Consider the following 25,989-nt stretch of genomic DNA (forward strand, 5'->3'; position numbering starts at 1 on the left):
AGAGGCCACAGCGGTGAGAGGCCCGTGTACTGCAAAAAAAAAAAAAAAAAAGTATAATGATGCTGTTAGTCTCTTTCCAGATGCTGGATATGAGACTTTTAGGTAATCTGTCCTTATTCCTTCTTGCCCATTTAGTGCAGCTTGAGTTTTTCTTAGGAAAAATAAGAAAAAAGGAAAGCTGTTACTCAGTTACAGGGTGTATTATTTCACCACCATCTCTGTTGCCCACATTTTCTGAACTGGCTATCATCTTGATCTGGGCTTGGACCTGACCTAACTGACAAAAGCTGAGCCTGCTTAAACTTCAAACTACTATCTTGGGTTTGAGAAACAATGTGTTCCCGGGAAGTTATTTAGCCCATTATAAGTCACCAAATCTGTTCTCTTTCTTCTCTTCTCTTTTTTTCTAGCTGTTGTCTAGCAGGTCGTGCCTATCCCCTTGGTGACATCCCTGAAGATCTTGTTCCCTTGGTTAAAAACCAGGTTGGTGCTATTTTCATAGCGTTTTTACTCTCTTGTTAAAATGCGGTAAAGACAAATTGTAATAGAGGGTTACACACGGGTCAGGAGTTATCAGCTGTGACAGGAGAGAGGCTACATACCACCACTGAAGCCAGTAATTATAGCTGAGAGAGGTTAGAGAAGTTATAACACAGTGGCAATTTAAAGTAAATTCAACCTGCTTTTATTTTATCCAAATGGGAATCATTGCTTCAGCAAGATACTTTGTAAGGTGAGAAAATAATCACCTTTTTTTTTCAACTTGCAGGTTTTTGAATTTTTAATTCGCCTGCATTCAACAGAAGCTCCCCCTGAGGAAGAAATCTATCCCTATATACGGACTTTGCTACATTTTGACACAAGAGAATTTCTAAATGTATTGGCGCTGGTAAGAAATAATACGATTCTAAGGTATTTTTAAAAGGAGTCAGGGTGATAATTTTTTTCTAATAGAAAGAAAGACAAATAATAGTCCTTATGCAAGTACAGTTTTTATGCCCTAGCAGTAAGGCAGGGTTTCAAATATTTAATATTTTTGCCACCCATATTTTCTAATCCTTTTTCTCCCTTCTACCCTTCCTTTCCTGCTTCCTTCCCCTCTCTTTCTTCTCTCCCTTCCTGTTTCTCTATGTCTGCCTGTCTGTCTCTGTTCTCTGTCTCTTTCTGACACATCCTTATTAAAAAGTTAAAGCAGGATTAGATGTGGTACATCCTTGATTTCATAAATTGTTAGTTTGTATACTAAATATGGAAGATTGCTCTGAATGACATGTGGTGATGATGATAGTAGAAGTAACTGGAGTTGAAGTGGAACGTGGAAGCTTGCTGAAAAGACATCCTTGTACATGTTTTATTAAAGATGGATTTGGGTGAGCCAGAGTCTCTGTGAAAATGCCCCCAGGGGAATAATTATATAACACATGATATACTTTCCCAATTAAATCATATTGTAGTTTTTTAAAAAGCTTTTGATAATATGGACAGCACTTACATTTTAGTGTTTAGTGAAGCAGCAGGCTCAAAAATTATTAAAAAACCAAATATTGTATGTGTACAATATTTGGAGAGAAAAAACAGGAAGGAAGTACATCTAAATATTAATAGAGATTAACTGTGTGAGATGGGGTAAATTTATTTAATGAGCATATAGTACTTTTGTAAGTTGAATAATAAACTGTTACAATTTTTAAAAATGCCTGTGAGAAGGTTGAGATCCCACTCATATCATGTTTTGCATTAGTTTAATTTGAAAATCTGATTTCAGAAGTAGTAACTTTAATAGCATAGGAAGAAGGGAAAAGAAACTTAGAAGTCAGATCTAAGGACTTCCCTGGTGGTGAAGTGGTTAAGAATCTGCCTGCCCCAATGCAGGGGACACGAGTTCAAGCCCTGGTCCGGGAAGATCCCACATGCCGTGGAGCAATTAAACCTGTGTGCCACAACTACTGAGCCTGCGCTCTAGAGCCCGCGAGCCACAACTACTGAGCCCGCGAGCCACAATTACTGAAGCCTGCACACTTAGAGTACATGCACCGCAACAAAGAGTAGCCCCCGCTCGCTGCAACTAGAGAAAGCCCACATGCAGCAACGAAGACCCAATGCAGCCAAAAATAAAATAAATTAATTAATAAATTAATAAATTAAACAAGAGAAGTCAAATCTAGTTGGTTTAGGAGACCTTAGACGCCCAGAATAGAATATAAGGGTACTTAGTGTCTGGCATGTAGGATAAAAGAAACAAGAAGTGGTGGGGCTGGGGTTCAGAAAGCATGATAGAGAGCAACAAAGAATTTTACCTAATTTTCCTGTTTTAAAGGGCTGTGGTAGCACTGAAGATTGGAATTATGCTCATGTCTGAATTACGATATTGGCATTGATTGTAAGGCTGCAATAAAATCTCTGTCATTTACTTGACAAATATTTGAGGGTCAAATATATCACATGTATTGTACTAACTGGGTGTGTACCCTGGGCTGACAGTATATAAACCCTGCCTTTGTGGAGGAAGAGGATCCAGACTTGTAGATAAGTAATTATAGCACAGTGAAGATGTGTCACTGGAGAAGTGCAGGATGCTGTAAGAACACTTAGAAGGGGAATCTAATGGAGGGTTCAGGAAGGTGTCTTGGATGAAATGATGTCCATGGTGAGTCTCAAAGGATGTGTAGAAGTTAGGTTAAGGATAGGGAAAAATATTCTAGGCAGAAGGACAGACTATGTAAAAAGGCCTGGAAATAAGACAGAGCAATGTGTGTTCAGGTAATTGAAAAAATTCAGTATGGCCACATCTTTAAGTGTAAGGAAGCCTGCAGAGAGAGAAATTAGAGAGTTAGGTAGAGTCTGAGTTTTGTTATCCATGGTAGGAAGTTTGGACTTTATACTAGAGCAGCAGGTAGCCGTTGAAGCCTTTTAGGTAGAAAAATATCACGATTTGTAGTTTAGAAAAATTCCCTCTGGTTGTTGAATGGAAAATGGATTGAAATAAGATAAGATTGGAGGCAGGAAGATGTTAGCAAAATTTTGTGGTAATCTAGATAGAAGGTAATGGTGGCTTGATTAGGGCAGTGACAGTGGGGGTAACCAAGACATGAAAGGATTTGAAAGATATTTTAGGAGGCAAATCAGCCTAAGATTTAGGGCTTAATATACAGTTGGATGTGAAAGATAAGACAAATAGGGAAGCATCAAAGATTCTTAGATTTCTGACCTGGTAAACTGGATGTATAGTGGTTTACTTGTGGATTCAACAGGAAATCAGAGGAGAAACAGGTTTCTTGGGAGATGGATGGGGCGGGGGTGGTGGTGGTGCAGAGTAATGATGAAGTGTGGTAGAGGTAGAAAATTAGCTCTCTTTTGGACTTAATGAATTTGAAATGCCTAAAAGACAAGTGGAAGCTTCCTTCTGTGTGTGCATCAAGGGTTGGCTGCATTCCCAAGTATTACAGCTGGAGAAATGGGTAAGATGTAGGATCCTAAATTCTAGATTCACTGCCTATTATGTCTACCATAATTGATTACTCATATGACCTTCCCAATTAGTATACCTTAATAAAAAGAACATTTTCAGGGAGGCACAAAAGAATTTAGATGACAGACTTTTAAATCATATTTTCCCACCTTTAAAAATTTTGTAATATTGTTTTCAAATGAGGTTTTTAAATTTAGCTTTCTTGAGGTACAGTTTATACAAAATATAATTCATTCATTTCAAGAGAAGAGTTTGACAAACATATGCAGTCTTGTAACCACTACCACAATCTAGATATAGAACAAAGGTCACTTTTGCAGTTTAGTACTGAGTCCCTTGCCCCTTGCAACTGCTGGTCTGCTTTATGACAGTATAGTTTCGCCTTTCTAAAATGTTATTTAAATAGAATCATACACTTTGTAGTTTTTTCTGGCTTCTTTCACTTAAAATAATGCTTTTGAGACTTATCCGTGCTGTGGCTTATACCAATAAGTTGTTCCTCTTTATGGCTATGTAATTTTCTATTTTATGGATATATAATTTGATCCATTCACCAATAGTTGGTCCTTGGGGTTGTTTCCAGTTTAAGTTATTATGAATAAAGCTATTATGAATATTTACATAAAGGCCTTTGTGTGGACATATATCTTTATTTCTCTTGAGTAAATACCAGATAATGGAATTGCTGGGTCATTTGTTAAGTGTATTATTTTACTTAAGAAGAAACTGACAAGACTTTTCTAAAGTGGTTCTACCAGCTTACATTCCAGTAGTGTATGAGAGTATCAGTTCTTCATCTTCTCTCCAACACTTGGTATGGTTGATCTTTTTTTTTAAATAAATTTATTTATTTAATTTTGGCTGCGTTGGGTCTTCGTTGCTGCATGTGAGCTTTCTTTAGTTGCAGCTAGCAGGGGCTACTCTTCATTGTGATGCCCAGGCTTCTCACTGCGGTGGCTTCTCTTGTTGCGGAGCATGGGCTCTAGGCGTGTGGGCTTCAGTAGTTGTGGCATGCAGGCTCAGTAGTTGTGGCGCACAGGCTTAGTTGCTGTGCGGCATGTGGGATCTTCCCGGACCAGGGCTCGAATCCGTGTCCCCTGCATTGGCTGGCAGATTCTTAACCCCTGCGCCACCAGGGAAGTCCCTGGTTGATCTTTTTAATTTGACCATTCTAATAGGTGTATAGTGGTATCTCATTGTGGTCTTAATTTATATTTCCCTCCTGACAAATAATATTAAACATCTTTTCATTAAAATATATTAGGAAAGAAGTTATGTTTGCCATCCATATATCCTCTTTGTTGAAAATATCAAATTTTTTTGCCAATTTTTCCCCTATTTTTAAAAATTGTTTTCTTGTTCTGAGAGTTTTTTAATATATGTTTTTTTTTATCAGATTACGTAAGTTTCGCAAATGTTTTCTCCCAGTCTGTAGTTTGTCTTTTCATTCTCCTAACAAGGTGTTCTGAATAGCAGAAGTTTGAAATTTTGATCAAGTCTAATTTATTAGTTTTGTTTTATGGATGTTGCTTCTGGTGCTGTATCTAAGAAATCTTCACGTGACCCAGGGTCACAAAGATATTCTCTTGTATTTCTGTTAGAAGTTTTATGGTTTTAGGTTTTACATTTAGATCTGTGATTCATTTTGAAGACATTTTTGCGTGTGGTTCAAGGTTTAGCTGCAAGTTCTTTTTTCTTCTTTTGCGTATAGATATCTAACTCTTACAGCACCATTTGACAAAAAGACTGTCCTTTCTCTACTGAGTTGTCTTTGTACTTTGTCAAAGATGCATCATCTGTGTATATGTGGGTCTGCTTCTGAACTGTATTCTATGCCACTGGTCTGTTTGTCTTGATGCCAGTACCACACTGCCTTGATTACTGTAGCTTTATAATGAGTATGAAAATCACATTATGTTAGCTCTTCCATGTTCTTGTTCTTTTTCAAAATTACATTGTCTTTTGTAGTTTAGGGTGTTTTTTTTTTTTGCATTTCAATATGAATTTTGAGTTATCTTGTTAATTTCTACAAAAGCCTGCCTGGATTTTGATTAGGATTGTGTTCAATGTTTAGTCAATTTAAGAATAGACATCTTAGCAATACTGAGTTTTGTGACCCATGCAAAGGTATACTGTTCCATTTATTTAGGTTTTCTTTAATTTTTCTCAGTAATATTTTATAGTTTTCAGTGTAGTTTTCTGAGTGATAAGGATTCAATGTAATGTTTCTCTACTATTGTACAATTTAAAATTCTTGATAAAGTAAAATAACACTTGCCTCCCACTTACCTTGCTTTTGTATACTGCCATAAGGAAAACTGATGTCAACCTGACTTTTCTTAACTTTCCCAAGGACTTAATCTTTTTTTCTAGAGGACCAGAATACTTTTTTCCTTATATTTAAAGACTAATATTTTAACTCTAAGATATTACTCAGAATTGACTATTTTGGGTCAGTTTTGCCATATATGTACTGTGGGCCTTTTCAAGTATGTGAATTCGAGTCTTTTTATTTAAAGAAAGTTTTCTTGAACGTAGATTTAAATACTTTTTCTGCTTCGTTATTTTGTATTTCATCTTCAAAAACTCCAGTTATTTGTATATCTTCTTTATCTTCTATATTTATCACCTTTTTTTGTTCTCTTTTATTTCCTTCTTTATTTAATTTCATTTTCTTGGTTCTTTTCATTTACATTCTCTATTTCTCTTTACAGTGCTTTTGGTCATATCTGTTCTCCATTTGGTGGCTTGTAATTCTGTCTTCATTTCTGAGGTGACTTTTTTTTTCAGTTTTTGTCTGAGTTCAGTTAGCTGCTATTTCCTATCTTCCTGCTCTTTGTTCATTTCTTTTATGAATTCTTAAATTTATGGTTTGTGATGTTCTTTCAAATCTGCAATTGTATGTTTAAATATATTTCCTATATGTTGGGATATTGTTATAGTTTACTTCTATCTTGTGACTAGTTTTTATTTTAAATGTTTTATTATTGAGTGCCTTCATTTGCTGTTTTTATTGTCATTTTTTTTTTTTTTCTTTTGCGGTACGCGGGCCTCTTACTGTTGTGGCCTCTCCCGTTGCGGAGCACAGGCTCCGGACGCGCAGGCTCAGCGGCCATGGCTCACGGGCCCAGCCGCTCCGCGGCATGTGGGATCTTCCCGGACCGGGGCACGAACCCGTGTCCCCTGCATCGGCAAGCGGACTCTCAACCACTGCGCCACCAGGGGAGCCTTGTCATTTTTTTATGTTGGATTTTTCTGGACTAGGAATAATAGGTGACCTTGTTGGATGGTGGGGGAAAATTACATACTATTTTCCGCATTCAAGTATCTTCTTTATTTGCTACAACCAAGTGCAATTTTTTAAATAAATAGTGTGTTTTGGGGATAGCCTATCTTCTCAATCTTTGACAGTCTCTTGTTTTAGTAGGACCTTTATCTTGGGCCACTTTTTTCTTTACCACAAGCCTCCGAGGAATATCTCTCCATTCCCTTTTCTATGTTAAAAGCTGTATCTTACCAAGGCCTCCGATCTATACTTGCCAGACCTCTTCCTTTGTTCTTCCTATTAGTCAGTGTGCTGATCCACTGGGTTGCAGACGTGACCTCATTATTTCCTCACCCAGGGTGGATTTCCATTTTCTTTTGGAGGTGAATTCCATTTGATATTATAGGTATTCTGTTCCTACTGAAACCTCGTCACACCCTCCTTTCCTCTACCCAGTTCTGTCCTGACCTCTTTTTGGTTTTATGGGCTTTGGAGCCAACTTTGCTAATTTGGGATGTTTACTTTCCCGCTTTTATATAAGTTGAAGTATGTAACATTTGTTGTCCTTCTGGTTTTCCCATTAGCCTGGGTTGGGTGATTCTTTTTGTTCTTTTCTACATACACGGATCTTATTGGGAGATGTGTGAAGCTGTTAGGTCAGGGGTTCACAAACCACAGTCTGTAGACCAAATCCAGCTCCATTTCGCCTCTGGCTTGTGTGAGCTAAGAGTAAATTTTTTTTTTTTAAGGGTTATAAAAAGAGAAGAAGACTATGTCGTACAAACCACATGTAGCCCACAAAGCCTAAAATATTTTCTCTCTGGCCCTTTACAGAGAATGTTTCTTGACCCCTGGATCAGGCTTTAGCCAACTAGCATTATCTTACAGAAACCCTATAATAGTTTTTAAGGGGCTACAGAAAGAAGTTTTTTTTTTTTTTTTTTTACATCTTTATTGGAGTATAATTGCTTTACAATGGTGTGTTAGTTTCTGCTTTATAACAAAGTGAATCAGTTATACATATACATATGTTCCCATATCTCTTCCCTCTTACGTCTCCCTCCCTCCCACCCTCCGTATCCCACCCCTCCAGGCGGTCACTGAGCAGCGAGCTGATCTCCCTGTGCTATGCGGCTGCTTCCAAATGTAAGGTAGATAGCTAGTGGGAAGCAGCCGCAGAAAGAAGTTTTTATGACCAAATTCACAGGTGACTTTGGACTTGAATTTTAGGTCTACCTTTGCACTTCACAAACCGTGTCATTCTCCATTAGGACATCTTTGCATGTTATTCCTCTAACAAGCATTGTATAATTAGAAGCATCTTTGTGGAATGATAATGTTTTAACATAAATGTGCCATTTTGGTGGCAGCTGTTAACTACAATCAAAATATGTCATTATGTGTATCACAACATTCATGAGAAAGTATATCACCACTTAATTATGTTTACAGAAGTAAACTTGCAATATGTGTTTCAAAGCAGTGAATACATGCTGCCAAAAGGAAAGTGGATACAGAAATTCTTTTTTACTTGCTGTCAGTGCTGTAGTTGTTTAATACATATGTTAATTCTCCGTGGTTTTGTGTTTAGTTGAATAGCAGTTGTATTAGCAGATAGTACCTTGTCCTTGTGACGGCAGAGTGACATCTCATTTTGGCCACACGCCCTGGGAAGGGGGTGTGTGCATTTGTGTGAGTGTGTGCGTGTTTGTTGTTCTCATAAGCGTTAGAACTGAGAGACTTTCTAGACCATCTTTCTGTCTTCAGGCCAGGTCATATTTAACCCACGTAAGGATCAAAATACCCTCTGTTTGAACTTTCCATATTAAGAGTTCCTACAAGTCCCCTAGGTAACTCATTTAAGCTTTTCTTAACTAACTGGCAGCAAAGCATTCTAGTTGAAGAAGAAATTTTTTTTAAAGATTTTATTTTCCTCTGTAATTAACGGGACAAATCAGTAGTTGTTGTTTAAAGTGCTTATTCTGTGTCAGACAAGAAAAGGGAAGGAAGGACATGCTAGTAAGAGAACAGCACGAGCCGAGGTACTTTGGAGAAGCTGGGGACGCTCAGGGCCCATTTAAAGAACAGCAAGTATTCTGGTTTGAATGTAACTATGATGTAGTCTTGAAAGTTTGTGGCTCTGAAATTCTTTGTTAATCTATTGGGACAATATGTAGTCTATTTTTTTGCTTCAGGATCGTAAGCAGTAAATTATTGCTGTGTGGATTTAAACATTACTAAGGGCCACATGTGCTAAGTGAAAACCATAGGCAGATCTTCAAGTCTTTCATCATGCTTATTATTCAGTAAATATTTTCATTTAAATTTTTTTATAGTGAATATAATTTCAATTTCTTCATATATGCATCCTGTAGCTTCTAGGTATTTTCAGAATCTGGTGCTGTCATATACGTGGGTGCATGTTCTATTCAGAATATATTTGGCTGTACTTGAGCAGGGGCATAAAATCAAAAATGCTGTACTTGGCAGTGTTTTGAAAATAGAATGCCTGTTCTTTGTGTGTATCCTTGAGGTTTTTAACATTGTGACAGAGCATCATTTTTTCCAAGTTGTCATGGAAATCATGAAAATTATTTTTCATGACAGTTAGCAAACTGTATTTCAGTTATTATTTCCAAATAGCATGGACGGAATGATGGCTGAGCATGTAGCGTGTATTTCATCCTTTTCAAACCCTTGCTCACAAATTGCCTCTTGCCATTAGTGTTCTTTCTTTTTCGTTGCCTGTAAACTTTGCCTTCCTTTCCTGAGTCACTTTCTGGTTATATAGTAATCACTATATGTTTATACTTTTATTTATTTATTCAGAATACTATGCAATATTGAATATTGTAGCTTTCTATTTAACTCACTAAAAATAACTTATTAAAGGTATATCAGGAAAAACCGGATGAGGAGTGGTTACCTTATTTGGAATTTACCTGACTATTAAGAATTTAATATCTTGTTTCCTTCTAAAATTTCCAAATAATACTTACTTTTATAAATTTCTTTTTCCCTTTCAGACTTTTGAAGATTTTAAAAATGACAAGCAAGCTGTAGAATATCAACAACGTATTGTGGATATTTTGTTGAAAGTAAGTATTCAAAGAATATATGTCTTTGTATTGATGTTTATATTAAGAAAACTGAATTATTTGATAGCAAGTTCTAAAATAATCTTGTTTAATAAAGTAATATGTTGCAATCATTTAAAAATTTTATTATGCTGTCTTAGTACTTTATTCAGCTTTTGAAGACAAAGCATTCATTCAAAAAATATAATGTATCTCAGCTACAGAGTGCTACTCTTGAGAAATGCATATTGTGATAATTCCTATATTAGTGTGATTACATTCAGAAATGGACACTAACTTCAGAATGCTTTGAGAAATAACTAATGTGAAGAGTCTCCTTCTGTCTCATACCAACACCACTGTGTTGCTAAGGTAGTGCCATACGTAGTTTTGCCATGGAACTGAGATGATGGTGACACTTAAGAATGATTTGAGGCACACAGAGATGATCATCCCAATCTAAATCTAACTAGATTCAGTTGAAAGCTATTTTGAGATTCATACTGTTGCTAGTGAATGATTCCTTTTCTGTCCATCTGCACAGCTTCAGCCACACCAGTTTCTTCTTGTAGTTGAAAGCTTAGAATTTTCGTCCTGTTCATTTGGCTATAAAATGGAGATTTCATCCTCTTAGTAACTTTTAGATTATTTTGGACAAGAGACTAAAATTAAAATATTCTCTAGTTGTGCATAACATTAATGCATTAATTACATTTATAATAGTTCTTCATAATTTTCAAAGCTCATTTATATACATGATCTCATTTGAGCTATTTATTGACCTTGTAAGATAGGCAGTGATGAATAAGAGAATAGAATTGCTAAGCTCCCAAATAATGCCAGTTTGATCCAGGTGGCTAGTATGGAGAATTTTCACCTAGATTTCCAAAATACCTTCCCAAATGGTCTTATTCTTGTCCTTCTTTTTTTTTTTGCAGTACGTGGGCCTCTCACTGTTGTGGCCTCTCCCATTGCGGAGCACAGGCTCCGGACTCAAAGGCTCAGTGGCCATGCATGGCTCACGGGCCTAGCCGCTCCGCGGCATGTGGGATCTTCCCGGACCGGGGCACGAACCCATGTCCCCTGCATTGGCAGGTGGACTCTCAACCACTGTGCCACCAGGGAAGCCCCTCTTGTCCTTCTTTAATTCATGATCTTACCTCTCTTCTACCTAATATTCTTCTGTGGCTCCCCCTTGGCTCAGTTGAAATTAAGTTCTGCTGTGAGAGAAAGTTCAAAATAATAATAACTTGTTATGGAAATCTAGTTGTCTCCTATAGATCTGGAGGGTAGGCAACCTGATCTAGTAGAGTAGCTTCACAAACTTATCAGTGATGTACATTCCTTCTGTCTTATTGCTGTTATTCTTAGTATGTGGTTTTGTGTCTTTTGGCCCAAAACGGCTGCTGAAGCTCCAGCCATCACCTCTGCATTCTAGCCAGCCTGAATGCAGAAAGAGATGAAGAAGAAAGTGTTCTTTCTTTCAGAAAATTTTTTAGAAGTTGTGTACTGCAATTCTGCTTATATCATGTTGATCACAGCTTAGATATATGGCCCCTTAGATGCTAAGAGAGACTGAGAAATGTACTCTATTTTGTGGGTGGCCATGTGTTTAGCTAAAAATGAGGAGTTCTGTTTCTAAATTAGAAGGAAGGAACAGATGTTGGAGCACAAGTACTAGTTTCTGCCATACCCATCTAAACTGTTCAACACGACATCCAAGATGCTTCTATATTTTCTGGTCCCTGACTACTTCTCTATAACTGCTCCCCTCTCTGACCCTCCTCACTGCTCCCACCCCCGCCATTCTGTATTATGAACTCCTCAACAGTTTTGTGTTTTTGTTTGTTTTGGCCACACTGCACAGCTTGCAAGATCTCAGTTCCCCAACCACGGATTGAACCTGGGCCACGGCAGCGAAAGCCCAGAATCCTAACCACTAGGCCACCAGGGGACTACCTTCTCAACAGTTTTAAAGTTGGAATTCAGTGAACTTTCTGTGTCACCTTTACAGCGTATGTTCTTTGTGTGAGTTTTCTTTTATCCCACCATGCCTTTTCTTTCCCTTTCCCTGCCTGGCAAATTCCTAGCCATTTTCCAAGACATAACTCAAATATCATCCATGAGAAACTTTTAGAACCCTCTCTCACACTTCCAGTTTGATTATTTGCCCCTTCTCTGTGTTCATGTAACACTTCATGCTACACTTGGCATACTGTAGTAATCGTTTACATGTATATTTTCCTACCTGGAATGAATTTCCTGTAGGTAGCAACTGTAAGGATTTTTTTTTTTTTTTGGTCATTGTTTTAACATGCCCAGAAACAGAAACATGTCCAGCACAATGCCTGCAACCTGGTAGATGTTCAAGAAATGTTTGCAAGTTGATTGAATTAGAATTCGAATTTAAAACTGTACTAAGGGACTTCCCTGGTGGTGCAGTGGTTAAGAATCCACCTGCCAATGCAGGGGACACGGATTCAAGCCATGGTCTGGGAAGATTCCACATGCCACAGAGCAGCTAAGCCCGTGTGCCACGACTACTGAGACTGTGCTCACGAGCCACAACTACTGAGCTCATGAGCCACAACTACTGAAGCCCGCACACCTAGAGCCCGTGCTTCACAACAAGAGAAGGCGCTGCGATGAGAAGCTGGCACACGGCAACAAAGAGTAGCCCCCACTCGCCGCAACTAGAGAAAGCCCACACGCAGCAACGAAGACCCAATGCGGCCAAAAATAAAAATAAATAAATTAAAAATAATAAAAATAAAATTGTACTAAGTTGGAAGAATGATCCAAATGAAGGAAATAAAGCTCCATGAAGTACTTAAACTCTTACTGTTGGTGAATTGTGCTCTTGCATATATATATATTTTAATTGAAGTAGAGTTGATTTACAGTATTGTGTTAGTTTCAGGTGTACAGCAAAGTGATTCAGTTTTATATATATATATATATTTTTTCAGGTTATTTTCCATTATAGGTTATTACAAGATACTGAATATAGTTCTCTGTGCTATACAGTAAATTCTTATTGCTTATCTGTTTTATGTATAGTAGTTTGTATCCATTGCTCTCATACTCCTGATTGACCCCTCCCACCCCCTTTTCCCATAGGTAATTGTAAGTTTGTTTTCTATATCTGTGCATCTCTTTCTGTTTTATATATAGATTCATTTGTATTATTTTTTAGATTCCACATATAAGTGATATTATAATATTTGTCTTTCTGAATTACTTCACTAAAGTATAATATTCTCTAGTTCCATCAATGTTTGCTGCAAATGGCATTATTTCATTCTTTTTTATGGCCGAGTAATATTCCGTTATGTATATAAACCACATCTTCTAAAGCCATTTGTCTGTTGGTGGACACTTAGGTTGCTTCCATGTCTTGGCTATTGTAAATAGTGCTGCTGTGAACATTGGGGTGCATGTATCTTTTCGAATTAGAGTTTTCATCTTTTCAGATACATGTCCAGGAGTGGGATTGCTGGCTCATGTGGTAGCTCTATTTTTAGTTTTTTTAAGGAACCTCCATACTGTTTTCCATAGTGGCTGCATCTTGTATATTGTTTTGATAGTATTTACCTAGGGTCAATGAAGAATGAACTTTTGAGATTATTTTCTCATTTCTGATGATAGAGTTGTACTCATTTGTTAAAGTGTTTTTCTGAGGGAGCATAGGCAAGGACCAGAGAACAGGTGAGGGAGCATCAAACCTCAGGCATTATGATGGGTGCTGAATGGCTGCAGATATAGAGGGGGAAAGCTGTTAATTTGTGACTTTTTATAAGATTGCTCAGAAAATTTTGTAAGCATGGTCTCTGAAATCGGTCAGAGAGGAAATGAAAAGAAGCTAAAATTTCTAGGATGATAACTTGCTGAGGTAGCAAGGGAATGGGCTGTGAGTTAGAACTGTTTCCTTTGAAGGTGTTTCTAGGATCAGATAGTTAAAATTACACTTCAGAGCAAAAGGAAGAGCTAAAAGCAGAGAAGGGCACTAGCTGGGCCCTGAGAGTTGAGTCTTGGAAAGGACCTGCACACTGAAAGGGAGTGATGACTGGGTATTTTAAAGCTATAGAAAGCTCTTTGAATATTATAAATTGGAATTTAGATACACACACAGATTACAACTTGAAATATCCTCATACTCTAGTAATGATTAATTATGCACTTGAGCAAGCTGTGACTGCTGGATTAAAAGCAGGCATGGTAAAAAAAGGAAGGGACATAGTGCTTAGCAAAGTAAGAAAAGGTAGGCTAAAAGCTCGGCCCCAAGGGAATGTTTTATAGGAGAAATCTTATCTTTGAACGGAAAATGAAAGGGGGGAATTTAGGACTTTTCTCTAGGTGAGATGGGGTACTATTCCCTAATTTGTTTTAGAGTTGCCTCCATAAATTCATCTAGTCCAAAACAATACCTGGTCTTCCTTGCCATACTTCTGCATTCTCCCTCTTTGTTAATGACATCATTCTCATCCCTGCCTGTCAGGCTCAAGACCTGCCATTTTTCATTCCTCCTTTAGCCACATGTTCCCACACATGTGAATACTTGCCCTGTCTCCCCTCTCTCTGCAGTGTCTTTTGCATCTGTTTCTCCTTCCCTGTTCATTATCACTGCATTGTTCTGAACCCCTCTGTCTCTCCCTTGGACCCCTGAAATCACATGCATCTTGGTCTCTCTACCTTTTATCTCTTGCTTCTGTTATTTAATCCTAAACACTGCTGATGGGGTGATTTTCTTAAGCACAGTGCTGATCATGATCAGCTCTCCTCATTGCCCCTTTAGAAACTCCTCAGTTTTTGGTGGAATAAATTCTACATTCCTTAGAATGACATTGGAGGCCTAATCTTTCCTTTCGATCTAATTTCTCCCTCCTCATGCATGCTGCTGCATTCTAATGAAACACAGAGTTTCTCCAGACAAACTTGTATTTTCCTGTGTTCATGCTTTTGCCCCTACTCTTCTCTCTGCCTGGACTGCTCTTTCTCCTGACATTTCCCCCTGTCATGTTTTCCACATGGGCTTTAAAGCTTAGTTTAAAAGCTAGTTTTCTCTTTTTTTTTTTCAAATTTCTTCTCTAACCAGTTGAACTAAATTTCTCCCACTGTGCTTCCATAGTCATTTGTTCTTTTATAATAGTGCTGATTGATCACATTACGCTTTTTAGTTAAGATTTGTTTACCTGTCTCACCTTGCTTTCTGGTTCATAATCCCCTTGAAGGCTTCTACCATAGCATCTTACTCATAGTAGTAGGTACTCAGGAGATGAGAGGTCACTTAAATCAGAGGACTGATTATGACTTGATAACTCTGTGGTTGCAAAGAGCCTGTTATATGAAACCATCTGTTCAAGAAACTGCTTATAGACAAGGCAGAAGCCATTCACTTCATGTTTTCGTGGGCTGGCTGAGTTCTTTTCTGGGATACCTTCACTCTCAAGTTATCTTACTTTTCAACCCCAGAGCAACTCCCTTCTTCCTGTGTTGGTGGACAAATGTTTAATAAGGTTACTTTAATTTAAATTAACTTCAGATTCTCTTTTAAGAATTCAAGAGGGAAACATGATTAATATTTCTTTGAAATCCACCTCTCTAACAATTCAGTTCTTATCCAACTTGTGCCTAAAATTATGCCAAAAATTACTAAAATGCTTTCAGGGTGTGCAAGTAGTTGTGCTCCTTCTCTAAATGGTATTGAACTCAATTGTTACATAGCTAATAAAAGAAGCTTCGAGTCTTTAGTACTGAGGCTTCCCCCAGCTCCTAATTATTTATTTTTCTGTGTCAAACCAGATGGCATATTGAATAAATGGTCTCTTTTGCTTATCAGGTTATGGTGGAGAATTCAGATTTTACTCCCTCACAAGTAGGGTGTCTCTTTACCTTCCTTGCCCGGCAGCTTGCAAAGCCTGACAACACCTTGTTTGTAAACAGAACCCTTTTTGATCAGGTGAGCGTCTTTAACCATAAGAACTAGAATTGTTTTTATTTACGGTTCATAGAGAAATTCACTGGATTACATGGTTTCTTAATATAATAGCCTATTGGGTAAGTGTCTTACCAGGTAGAAGCTTTTTCACCTTTCAGTTTGGATCTAAATTAGTTTTTTTTTTTTTTTTAATGTTGTGTTTGGGTTGTATGACTGCCTAGTAACTTGGTATCATGGGAGTATGGTTTGTGGAGATTGGTTTATATAGATTCTGTTCTCTCAATTATTCTGTTGTTCTAAATTGCCTAGAATTCTTGGCTTAAGAATTTTCCAGTTTATTAATCACCCATCTCACTGGTAGTAAGACTATGCTGTTGAGTATCTGGAGGAGAGATTACTTTTAGAAAATCTGAATTTACTTACAAATGACTTTAACTGTGAAGGTATTTCCTAATCCCAGTTAAATATCTCCACAAAGCCACAGGTGGCAAAGAAAATACTTTTTATCTGGAGAAAGTTGCTAATAATGACCAGCGTTTATTGAGCACTTCATAGTGCCATGCTCTGTTCCAAAGTTTTATATGTATGTGTTAACTCCATACTCCCAGTAGCTCTGAAATTGGTATAGTTATTACACCCATTTTTCAGATGAGGAAACTAAAACCTGGTGAGGTTAAGTCACTCATCCAAGGTTGTACTTAGTAAGTGTTATTATTAGCAATAAATATCGTTGTTAAGTGTTAATAAGGTTAGGATTCAAATTCAAGTGGCCTGACTCCAAAGTCCATGCTTTGTGTGGTCCACGGTGTTGAGGATCTTAAAGTTAAGGTATGTAGATGATGCTGGCTTCCAGTCATGTTTCTAAACAGCAAAGAAATGTGTATAAGGTATATATTAAATTGTTAGCATACCTGAAGCCTGCTGTGTCATCTACTATGCCAATCAGTTGGGAAGATACCATATACCTGTGGTGTTCGTTGAGCCGAGTGTGAATGAATTGGTGATATAGAAAGGGTAGTAATCATTTTCATTATGACAGGGGTGTGGCATGCATGCTGGTATCCAATTAACAAAATACCTTTTCTTTGACCAGGTCCTTGAATTCCTCTGTAGTCCTGACGATGACTCCCGACACTCAGAAAGACAGCAGGTATGAACTACTGGAACTCATCTTGCTAAAGAATGAGAAAGAAGACAGAGTAAGCCAGAAAGAACCTTTCTGTACTAGACCTCACTAGACATAAGGGGAAAATGACTTGTGCCAAACCGTAATACTAAGCTAGACAGTGGCAACCAGAAAAGAGTGTGGATGGTTGTTAGTTTGAGCCTCAATCAAACTAAATTCCTAGGCAGACTGGACCTGTCTTGCATTCAACATGACATCAAAGAGAATATAAACTTTATCCTTCTCCTTCATGAGCAACAGTTGGCACCTGTTGTATGCTGCTTTCCACCAGTGTCATCAAGCTGGTAACCACTTCTTGTTGCTATGGCCGTGAACCAGAAAGGCTTCAGGATCCTGAGTATTGGAACACTCAGCTTTTGGGAGTGCCACTACACTAGTGCTCAACATTTCTGGAGACTAGAGACTAGAGACTAGACATTTCTAGAGACATTTTCTGTCTCTTCACTAATCACTGTGAGAAAGAAATTGATTACCACTTCTTTCTACTTAGCCACTTTCTTGAGGGTCCTTTCTAGATAGGATTTCTTAAAAGCTTACCCATTGTAATTGTGAGCACTAAGAGAGGCAGTCTATTTAAAATTGATAGCAAGACTTTGTCAGCTTAGTAAGCTACAAAAATTAAGTGCTTTGAGAGCTATGCTGATTTTTTATGGTAATGTATGCCAGGCCAGAGGTTGAGACTCAGATAAAGAATATAGGATCACACAGCGAACCCTTTCTCTGCACAGCTGTGGCCCCGTGACTGCTGCAGACTGTCTTAGGGAAGAGAACAGCTGCTAAAATTTTGATTGTCTCTTAAATTGTACTGAATACAAATAGCAGTGTGGATCCCTCATTTTGCCCCTATTTCTCTATTGGCAGGAAAAGTGAAACATGTTATGCATGGTGTTGCTATATAAAATGATAAAAACTTCTTATGTAAATTACTAAATAAAACAAAAATAAAAACCAAACTAAATGTAAAAGCCAAACCTTTAAAAGTAATCATAATGTAGTAATCTATTATTGGGAATCCCCTTTGGGATTATCTGGGTTTTTTTCCCCAACTCATTTTAGAAAATAGAAAGAAAACTGATGAAGTAAATTGCTCAAGGTCATAAATGAGATTAGAACTCAATTCCTTCCCTTCTAATCCAGCACTCTTTCTCTTGTACTGCTTGTCATATATCAAAATTTGTTTATGCAATATATTTGAATATTTTCCAGTGGTATGCTGATAAAAGTTTAACAACTGGTTCACACTGATATGAACGTTGGTTGATGTTTTCATTTATTAAAGTGAATAAGATGAAAGTGCAACAGTGAAAGCATGTCAGAACTTCATTCATCAGTGTTGTGACTTCTTTGCTGAATCGGATAACAGTTTTTGAATACTGGAAAATAATTCCTTAATTTTTTTGTGCTATTTATAGTGTAATGTCTCTGACATGCACACTTTTAAGTTTGACTATCTTTTTAACATTATCTCCATCACTTTCTTAACCAGAAATTGGCACGCTTTTTCTATAAAGGACCAGAGAGTAAATATTTTAGGCTTTATGGGTCACGTATAGTCTCTGTCACACATTCTTCTTTGTTTTATAACCCTTTGAGCATGTAACAAGCCCTGATTTTACAGCATTTGCCAGTTTCCATGGTGTAAGTATTCCCACCATGGCTGACTTCAGTCTACTAGCGTGATGTCACCCGGCACATGGAATTGGGGAGAGATGCACCATACCACACACTAATGTAATATTTCCACCATACAGATACGGCTACAGTAACTAACCTTGAGAGCGTACACAGTAAAGTGTAGTAAAATAATTAGGAAGTGGTGAGTGTGGGTATTGATTGCCTTCACTTTTAATTTAATTTATTTAATTGTAGGTTTATATAATTTGATTTTTAACAATGCCTGTATTTAACCACCGGCTTACAAAATTCCTGAAAAGTTAAGTCAGTTTCAGCTCAGTAAGTTGGTTCAGACTGGCTCTAGCAGTGGCATTTGATTATGTTATTCCAAACTGAGGCTTCTAGCAGGTGGGTTCACGCTATCATTGCTCTATATAGCAGTACATTATAATACTCAAAATGGATTAAATTAGAGTTCTGAAGTGTAAAGATAGGTTAGGTTTTATTTCTTTTCTGCCTTTTAAAAAAATTTGACTTGAAAGTAATCAATTTCCTGTGTTAGAAAAATGCTTTGTTAAATGGTTTCCTGGAGTTCTGAGAAAGAGTGTTACTCTGGATCTTGAACTTAAATATAGGAGAGAGCTTTCTCATATTGCTCTAATGACTATGTAATGATTCTATTATATTTGAGATTTATTTTAAAATATTGATATCTCAACATCCTGGTCACCTTTTTTTATTCAGCTACTTAGTGTGGTAAAGATTAATTATATGAACCCCAGTATTTTTCTTTGTTTTTTATTGTGGTCAAATATATATACACAATAAGATTTGTCATTTTAAGCATTTTAAGTGTACAGTTCTCATTAAATATAATCTCACTGTTGTGCAACCATCACCACCATCTGTCTCCAGAACTTTATAGTCCCAAACTGAAACTCTGTACCCATTAAACAGTAAGTCTTTGTTACCCCTCCCCAGCACCCTGGCAACTATTAAACCTTCTGTCTCTGTGAATTTGACTACGTTAGGTGCCTCGTATAAGTGGAATTATACATTATGTGTCCTTTTATGACTTATTTCACTTAGCATGATGTTTTTAAGGTTTATCGATATGTGGCATGTGTCAGAATTTCATTCCTTTTTAAGGATGAATAGTATTCCATTATATGTATATACCATATTTTGTTCATCCATTTATCCATTGATTGACATTAGGGTTGTTTCCACCTTTTAGCTCTTGTGAATAATGCTATACTGTGAGAAACCCCAAGTTTAGTTAGAAAAATTAACACGTGAACATGGATACTACCTGTGGACAACAGATTTTAAAGAGCCATAAGTCATAAAAGGACAAAAATTCACTTATTGAAAGAATACATATGGATGTTTTTAGCTTAGTGGAGGGTCAATTAGATATTCTAATATCTAATAAGGCTTTGTTTGCAAACACTTTGGCATTCCTTCCATGTTTGAAAATAGAGCTGTTTACCTTTTTGTAAGACTTAAATACAATATGATCAACATTATAATGGCAGTCTAATCCCTTGTATACATGAAAGCCAAACTGAAACATCAGCACATAATAAGACAAAAGCAAAAAAGGTATGGTTTCTGTGGCTGAATGGACCCTTAAAGAGCTAATAAATAAAAGTAGATTCCAAAGTGTTTTTACTCATTTATTTTAAATGTTCAGGTCCTTTTAGAATTGCTGCAGGCTGGAGGCATAGTTCAATTTGAAGAGAGTCGGCTCATCCGTATGGCAGAAAAGGCAGAATTGTAAGTTGCTTTGAAGCCATGTATTAGTTCCCATAGAACTGTTAAATTACATTTCTCTAACTTGAAGCCCAGTTTATTTATGCATTGCCATTTTTTTAAGAAAAGTTATGCATGTAACAACAAAAAAAACCTGGGTGCAAAAGTTTTTGCCTTTCAAGTCTAGAAATTAGTTAGATTTGCAAAAATTAATAGCAAGTAAATTTGAAGTGCTTGTACATTTTAGTGTGAAAATGAAATAGCAGCCTTATGATTTATTATTTTAGTTTTTTTTACTTAAAATTTCCATGGTATATCATAGATTTTTGACAGTTATATATATTATAAACAATGCAGAATTTAACATAGCAAATAAGATGCAATATGTTAGCACTACTATTTAGTTTGTTGAATATTTCATTTGACATATTTAATTCTGAATATGGAAATTTCATATAATTGATTATATTGATATGTAATATATTAACTATTTTTTATGTGACGCATTGTTGCTTTAACATTTATTTTGTACCCAGCTTTGAAATTTCTTATAAACGTAGTATTCAGCAGCATCTTAAACATATATTTAGAGGAACGGCAGGTACTATAACTTCATTTAACAATAGAAATCACATCTACTATATTCATTTTCCTTAATACTAACCTCTATGCCTGAGCAAATGTCTTGAAACAATAAGCTAATAACCACCCGACTGTTTGGTACACTGAAGTTTTTCCTTTTATGTTCTAGCTATCAAATTTGTGAATTTATGTATGAACGAGAACACCAGTATGACAAAATTATTGATTGCTACTTACGTGACCCACTAAGAGAGGTGAGTTAAGAGACACCTTTACCCTTTATTCTTACTCAGTCCCCCTCCTCCCCTTATCAAGAAGAAATAACGATTCAGTAGGTGTAACTATTCAGTAGAAATATTTGGACATATGTTTGCTGACTTAAAGTTTTGTTCATTGTTCAATAGGGCTTAATTGAGTGCCTGCTATTAGCCAAGTACATATTGATAATTAAAACAGATATATAGTTCCTGTAATTTTGTAACTTATAGTTTAGTGATGGAGATGGACAGTAAGAAAACCAAATATTTAGTTACAAATTGTGATGAGCGCTAGAGAAACTGGGTGCACCATGAGAGGATAATGGGGAAACTGACTTATACAGAGCAGCCAGGGAAGGAATCTCAGATAAAATGACTTATAAACTGAGTTTTGGGATTTGAGAAGAAGCCAGTCAAGCCAAGAGCCAATAGAAAAATGTTGCAGGATCAGGAACAGTATATGCAAAGATCTCGAGGTGGGAAAATTTTTTGACATGTTCAAGGCACTGAATAGAGATCGTATAAATGAAGCTTAGATCATTGTAAGTTGAGCATAACGGGCAAGGGCAAAAGTGATTTGAGATGAAATTGGGAATATGGACAGAGACCACCAAAGCAAAAGAATGATATTCACTGTTAGGTTAATGAAATTGAGACTAACATTAATTGGAACAGATTTGCAACTTCTAAGAATCTACCCTAAACTTTAAACAATTACTCTTTCTCTTTTAAGTCAGTCGTACATCAGTTAACTATCTCCAAATGGTTTTCCATCTCCAAATAACAGATATTTACCAAGACTGGTACAGTTAGTAGATAGTGACTAAATATTGCTTGAGTGAATGAATGAGTGAATTATATTGTCTTGTGCTTTTCAGGAAGAAGTCTTTAACTACATTCACAATATCTTATCCATTCCTGGACACAGCGCAGAGGAGAAGCAGTCTGTATGGCAGAAGGCAATGGATCATATTGAGGTACTGATTCAACAGAATTTTTAAAACTTTCCCATTTGTATGGATATCTCCCAAATTAAATTTTTCTAACTAAGCAGTTGGAGGTATTATATTGATTTGCTTGAGGAGTAACATCTTTTTCAGATAACTGTACCTCACATTTGTATTCGTAAAACCCATGTCATATACAATTTATTATATCATGACTTCTGAAAATAACTCATGTTCAACCAGCTAGTTGACAAACTGGAATTTTAGTGGGTTTTTACAGTGTTCTTAGAAATTCTGAAAGTACTACTGATCTTTTTCTCTACTGCATGACGGAGCCATTCCCCCTAGTCACCTGATGGAATTTTAGAAACATTACTGCAATGAGTTGTTCTCTCTGATGTATTTCCCTTCTTTATGTAAGAGGATGATGATTCTGATTTTGTTTATGCATGCTGTTCTACAAGAATGCAAGAGTTGACTTTGAAACTAAAAGTTCTTTTTTAAAAACTTGCTTATAGATGCCTAAGTGGAGAGACAAATACGTGTGTGATGAGCATGTGATCAGAATGCATTCTAAAAAGAGGCCCAAAAATCACTCCTCACTTTTAGTTTCTTTAGGTTCATAAATACAGTATTCCTCAGAAACCAACAGAGCTAGAGATCTGTTTTAATCTGTTCTGTATTATGGGTCACTAATTATTGAAAAAAAGTAGTAATGAAGGATGTTGATGTAATTTGAGTTTTGGAAATAACATTTATATCTACAGAGTTTCTCTCCTCCTCCTTGTAGCAAGGATCAGGTAACTTCTGGTGATGGGTTTAGAGATGTAGTGAAAGATATGATTATGCAACATGTTTTAAAATTCTTTTACATATGAAAAATAAGAGCTCTGAAACTTTGAGAAAGCACTGCATGTAGTGTGAATACTTTTAGTTCCTGATAATTGTAACGTTTAGAAAGATGAGAAATGTGAACAGCATCTTATGTAAAACATCTGGTGTGAAAGGTGGTACAGTCAGTGGGCTGAAGTAATTTCCACACTTTCATCTAAAGGATTGAGAACATATATATGTTATTAATTTAGTCTTATCGTATTCCTGCTAACAATAAGATCAATATATCTTGGTGAAAGAACCCAAGAAAACCTTCTTCTACTTTGAATTATATCTTTTTTTCCTCTAATCATTTTGTATTCTTTTTCCTTTCATCATCCCCTTTAAGTCTCCATAGTTACATTATGCCTCATTGTTCATTTCACTTCATCTGCATTATGCAGTGGTTTGAGCACATGGACTCCAGACATCCAGAAATGAAGCTATGTCTCTCCACATAATGTGAAACATGATGAATTAATCAATGAGCAAACAAATTATTCAGCAGAAAACTCATACTGGAAAAGTAAGAAGTATTGTTTCTGCACAGCAATTATTTCTGCTGTTTTTCCCACATCTGCGCATTTTTTCACCTTGAACTTTTTAATACTTCTTAAGGCCACGTTAGAAATCTATAGACTCTTTTGAAGGACTTGTGTGGCTTTGGTAATGTAAATAAAATCAACATTAAATACGTAGGGGGAAAGTCCTCATTATAAAGTTTTCAGACAGTCTACATAGTGTATAGATTAGTGGTTCCTAACACTTTGGGGGTTATAGACCTCTTTTGAGAATCTAGTGAAAGATTTGGTCCTGTGCCTCATAGTATTGTGCATGTGCTCAGACGCATAATTTCGTTTGCTATTTCAGGGATCCACAGACTCCCTAAAAGACATTCTTAGATTGGGTCTGTAGATTTCAGGTAAAGAATCTCTGGTAAAGATGTTTTTTCCAATATGGACAACACATGTTTCATGAGATTTTAAAAAATATTTTTGATTTTGAAATATAAAAAAGAAACAAAAAAGTGCATAAAAGTACAGTTTAATAAAAATATTAAAAAGCCAACATCCCAGAAATAGAGTTATTTCCAGTATCCCAGACTATTCCCATGTATCCTTTTCTTATCACAATTCACTGCCTTACTAATATATTCATTGCCCTCGTTCTTCTGATAATTTATTGCACTTTTATATATTGTTATTGCACCTGCCTGCACCCCTAAAAATATGTATTTTTGTTTTGCCTGTTTCTGAACTTTATATAAATGGAGTTATACTCTGTATTTTCTTTTTCTTAATATTTTGAGAAATTTATACATTTTATTGTTTGTAGCTAGTTCATTTTTATTACTGTATAGTGTTAAATTTTACAAGTATATCACAGTCTATCCATTATACTGTTAATGGACATTTCAGTTGTTTCTAGTTTTTGACTATTAAAAGTAGTCCATCCAGGATCATGCTTACATATGCATCTTGAACACAGCTACCACATGCATTTCTCTAGAACAGTGGTTCTCAGTTTGATCCCTGGTACAACATTACAGCATCAGCGGAGAACTCGATAGAAATGCAGTTTAAGTCTTCACCTCAGGCCTACTGAATCAGAAACTCTGGGGGCAGGGCCCAGCAGTACATTTTAACAAGCCCTCCTGGTGATTTTGATGCATGTTAACATTTGATAATCTCTGTTCTAGGGTCTGTAGTTGCCAATTAACTGGGATAAATATATTAAACTTAAGCAGATGCCAGCATTGTGTGAGATTTTCCATTGATTCTGTATTCTTGCTAGAGTTTAAAATTTTGTCTGTCTAGTGGATGAATAATGATATTTCATTATGTTTTAAATTTACATATCCTTAATTACTAATGGGATTGATAGATTCATATTTATTGGCTGTTTAAATTTCCTTTCTGTGATGTCCCTGTTCAAGTCTTTTGCCTATTTTTCTGTTAGAATGTATCTTGTACTCATTGATGTAGGAGTTCTTTATGTATCCTGGATGTTAGTCTGTTTTTCAGTGATACATGTTGCAAATATCTTCTACTCTGTGGCTTTTTTTCTATGGTTCTTTTTAAGAAAAGTTTTTTTTTTTTTAAGTAGTCAGAATAATCAATTTTTTCCTTCGGTACTGAAGAAGTCCTATATTATTGTCTAAAAGCTTTCTTGTTTTTTGTTTCATCTATAAATCTTAGATCCACCTGAATCCACTTTTGTATATGATTTGAGGTGGGGATCCAATTAATATTTTTTTTTTTTTTTTTTTTTTTGCGGTACGCGAGCCTCTCACTGTTGTGGCCTCTCCCGTTGTGGAGCACAGGCTCAGCGGCCATGGCTCACAGGCCCAGCCGCCCCGCGGCACGCAGGATCTTCCCTGACCAGGGCACGAACCCGCGCCCCCTGCATCGGCAGGCGGACTCTCAACCACTGCACCACCAGGGAAGCCCCCCAATTAATTTTTTAAAATATGGATGCCCAGTTCTCCAGCAAGGTTTTTTTCCTTTTTTCCTCCTTTTTAAAAATTGAAGTATAGTTGATTTACAATGTTTTAGGTGTACAGCAAAGTGATTCAGTTATACATATATATTTTTTTTTCTTTTTCAGATTCTTTTCCATTATAGGTTATTACAAGATATTTTAATATATTTGAATATATAAACTATATTTGAATATAGTTCCCTATGCTATATAGTAGGTCCTTGTTATTTATCTTATATATAGTAGTATATATCTGTTTATCCAAAATCCCTAATTTATCCCTCCCCCTTCCATAAGTTTGTTCTCTATGTATGTATGTGAGTCTATTTCTGTTTTGTAAATAAATTCCTTTGTATTTTTTTTTCAGATACCACATACAAGTGATATATGATATTTGTCTTTCTCTGTCTGACTTACTTCACTTAGTATTATAATCTCTAGGTCCATCCATGTTGCTGCAAATGGCATTATTTCATTCTTTTTTATGGCTGAGTAATATTCCACTGTATATATATACCACATCTTCTTTATCCATTCATCTGTCT

At 36.4% G+C, this 25,989-nt stretch overlaps 1 protein-coding gene across 1 annotated transcript in view; it reads left to right on the forward strand.

The window, feature by feature from the left end:
* Positions 1–25,989, forward strand: part of VPS8 (VPS8 subunit of CORVET complex) — a 308,205-nt gene that overhangs the window by 141,589 nt on the left and 140,627 nt on the right. The window contains exons 26-33 of the mRNA XM_082654910.1: positions 411–483; positions 770–889; positions 9,761–9,832; positions 15,651–15,770; positions 16,843–16,899; positions 20,246–20,328; positions 21,056–21,140; positions 22,022–22,120. Of these exons, the coding sequence (XP_082511036.1) occupies positions 411–483; positions 770–889; positions 9,761–9,832; positions 15,651–15,770; positions 16,843–16,899; positions 20,246–20,328; positions 21,056–21,140; positions 22,022–22,120 (709 nt within the window). The remainder of the gene's footprint in view (positions 1–410; positions 484–769; positions 890–9,760; positions 9,833–15,650; positions 15,771–16,842; positions 16,900–20,245; positions 20,329–21,055; positions 21,141–22,021; positions 22,121–25,989) is intronic.

Source organism: Grampus griseus (assembly GCF_964374135.1).
Source record: "Grampus griseus genome assembly, chromosome: 5".
NCBI classification, from domain to species: Eukaryota; Metazoa; Chordata; class Mammalia; order Artiodactyla; family Delphinidae; genus Grampus; species Grampus griseus.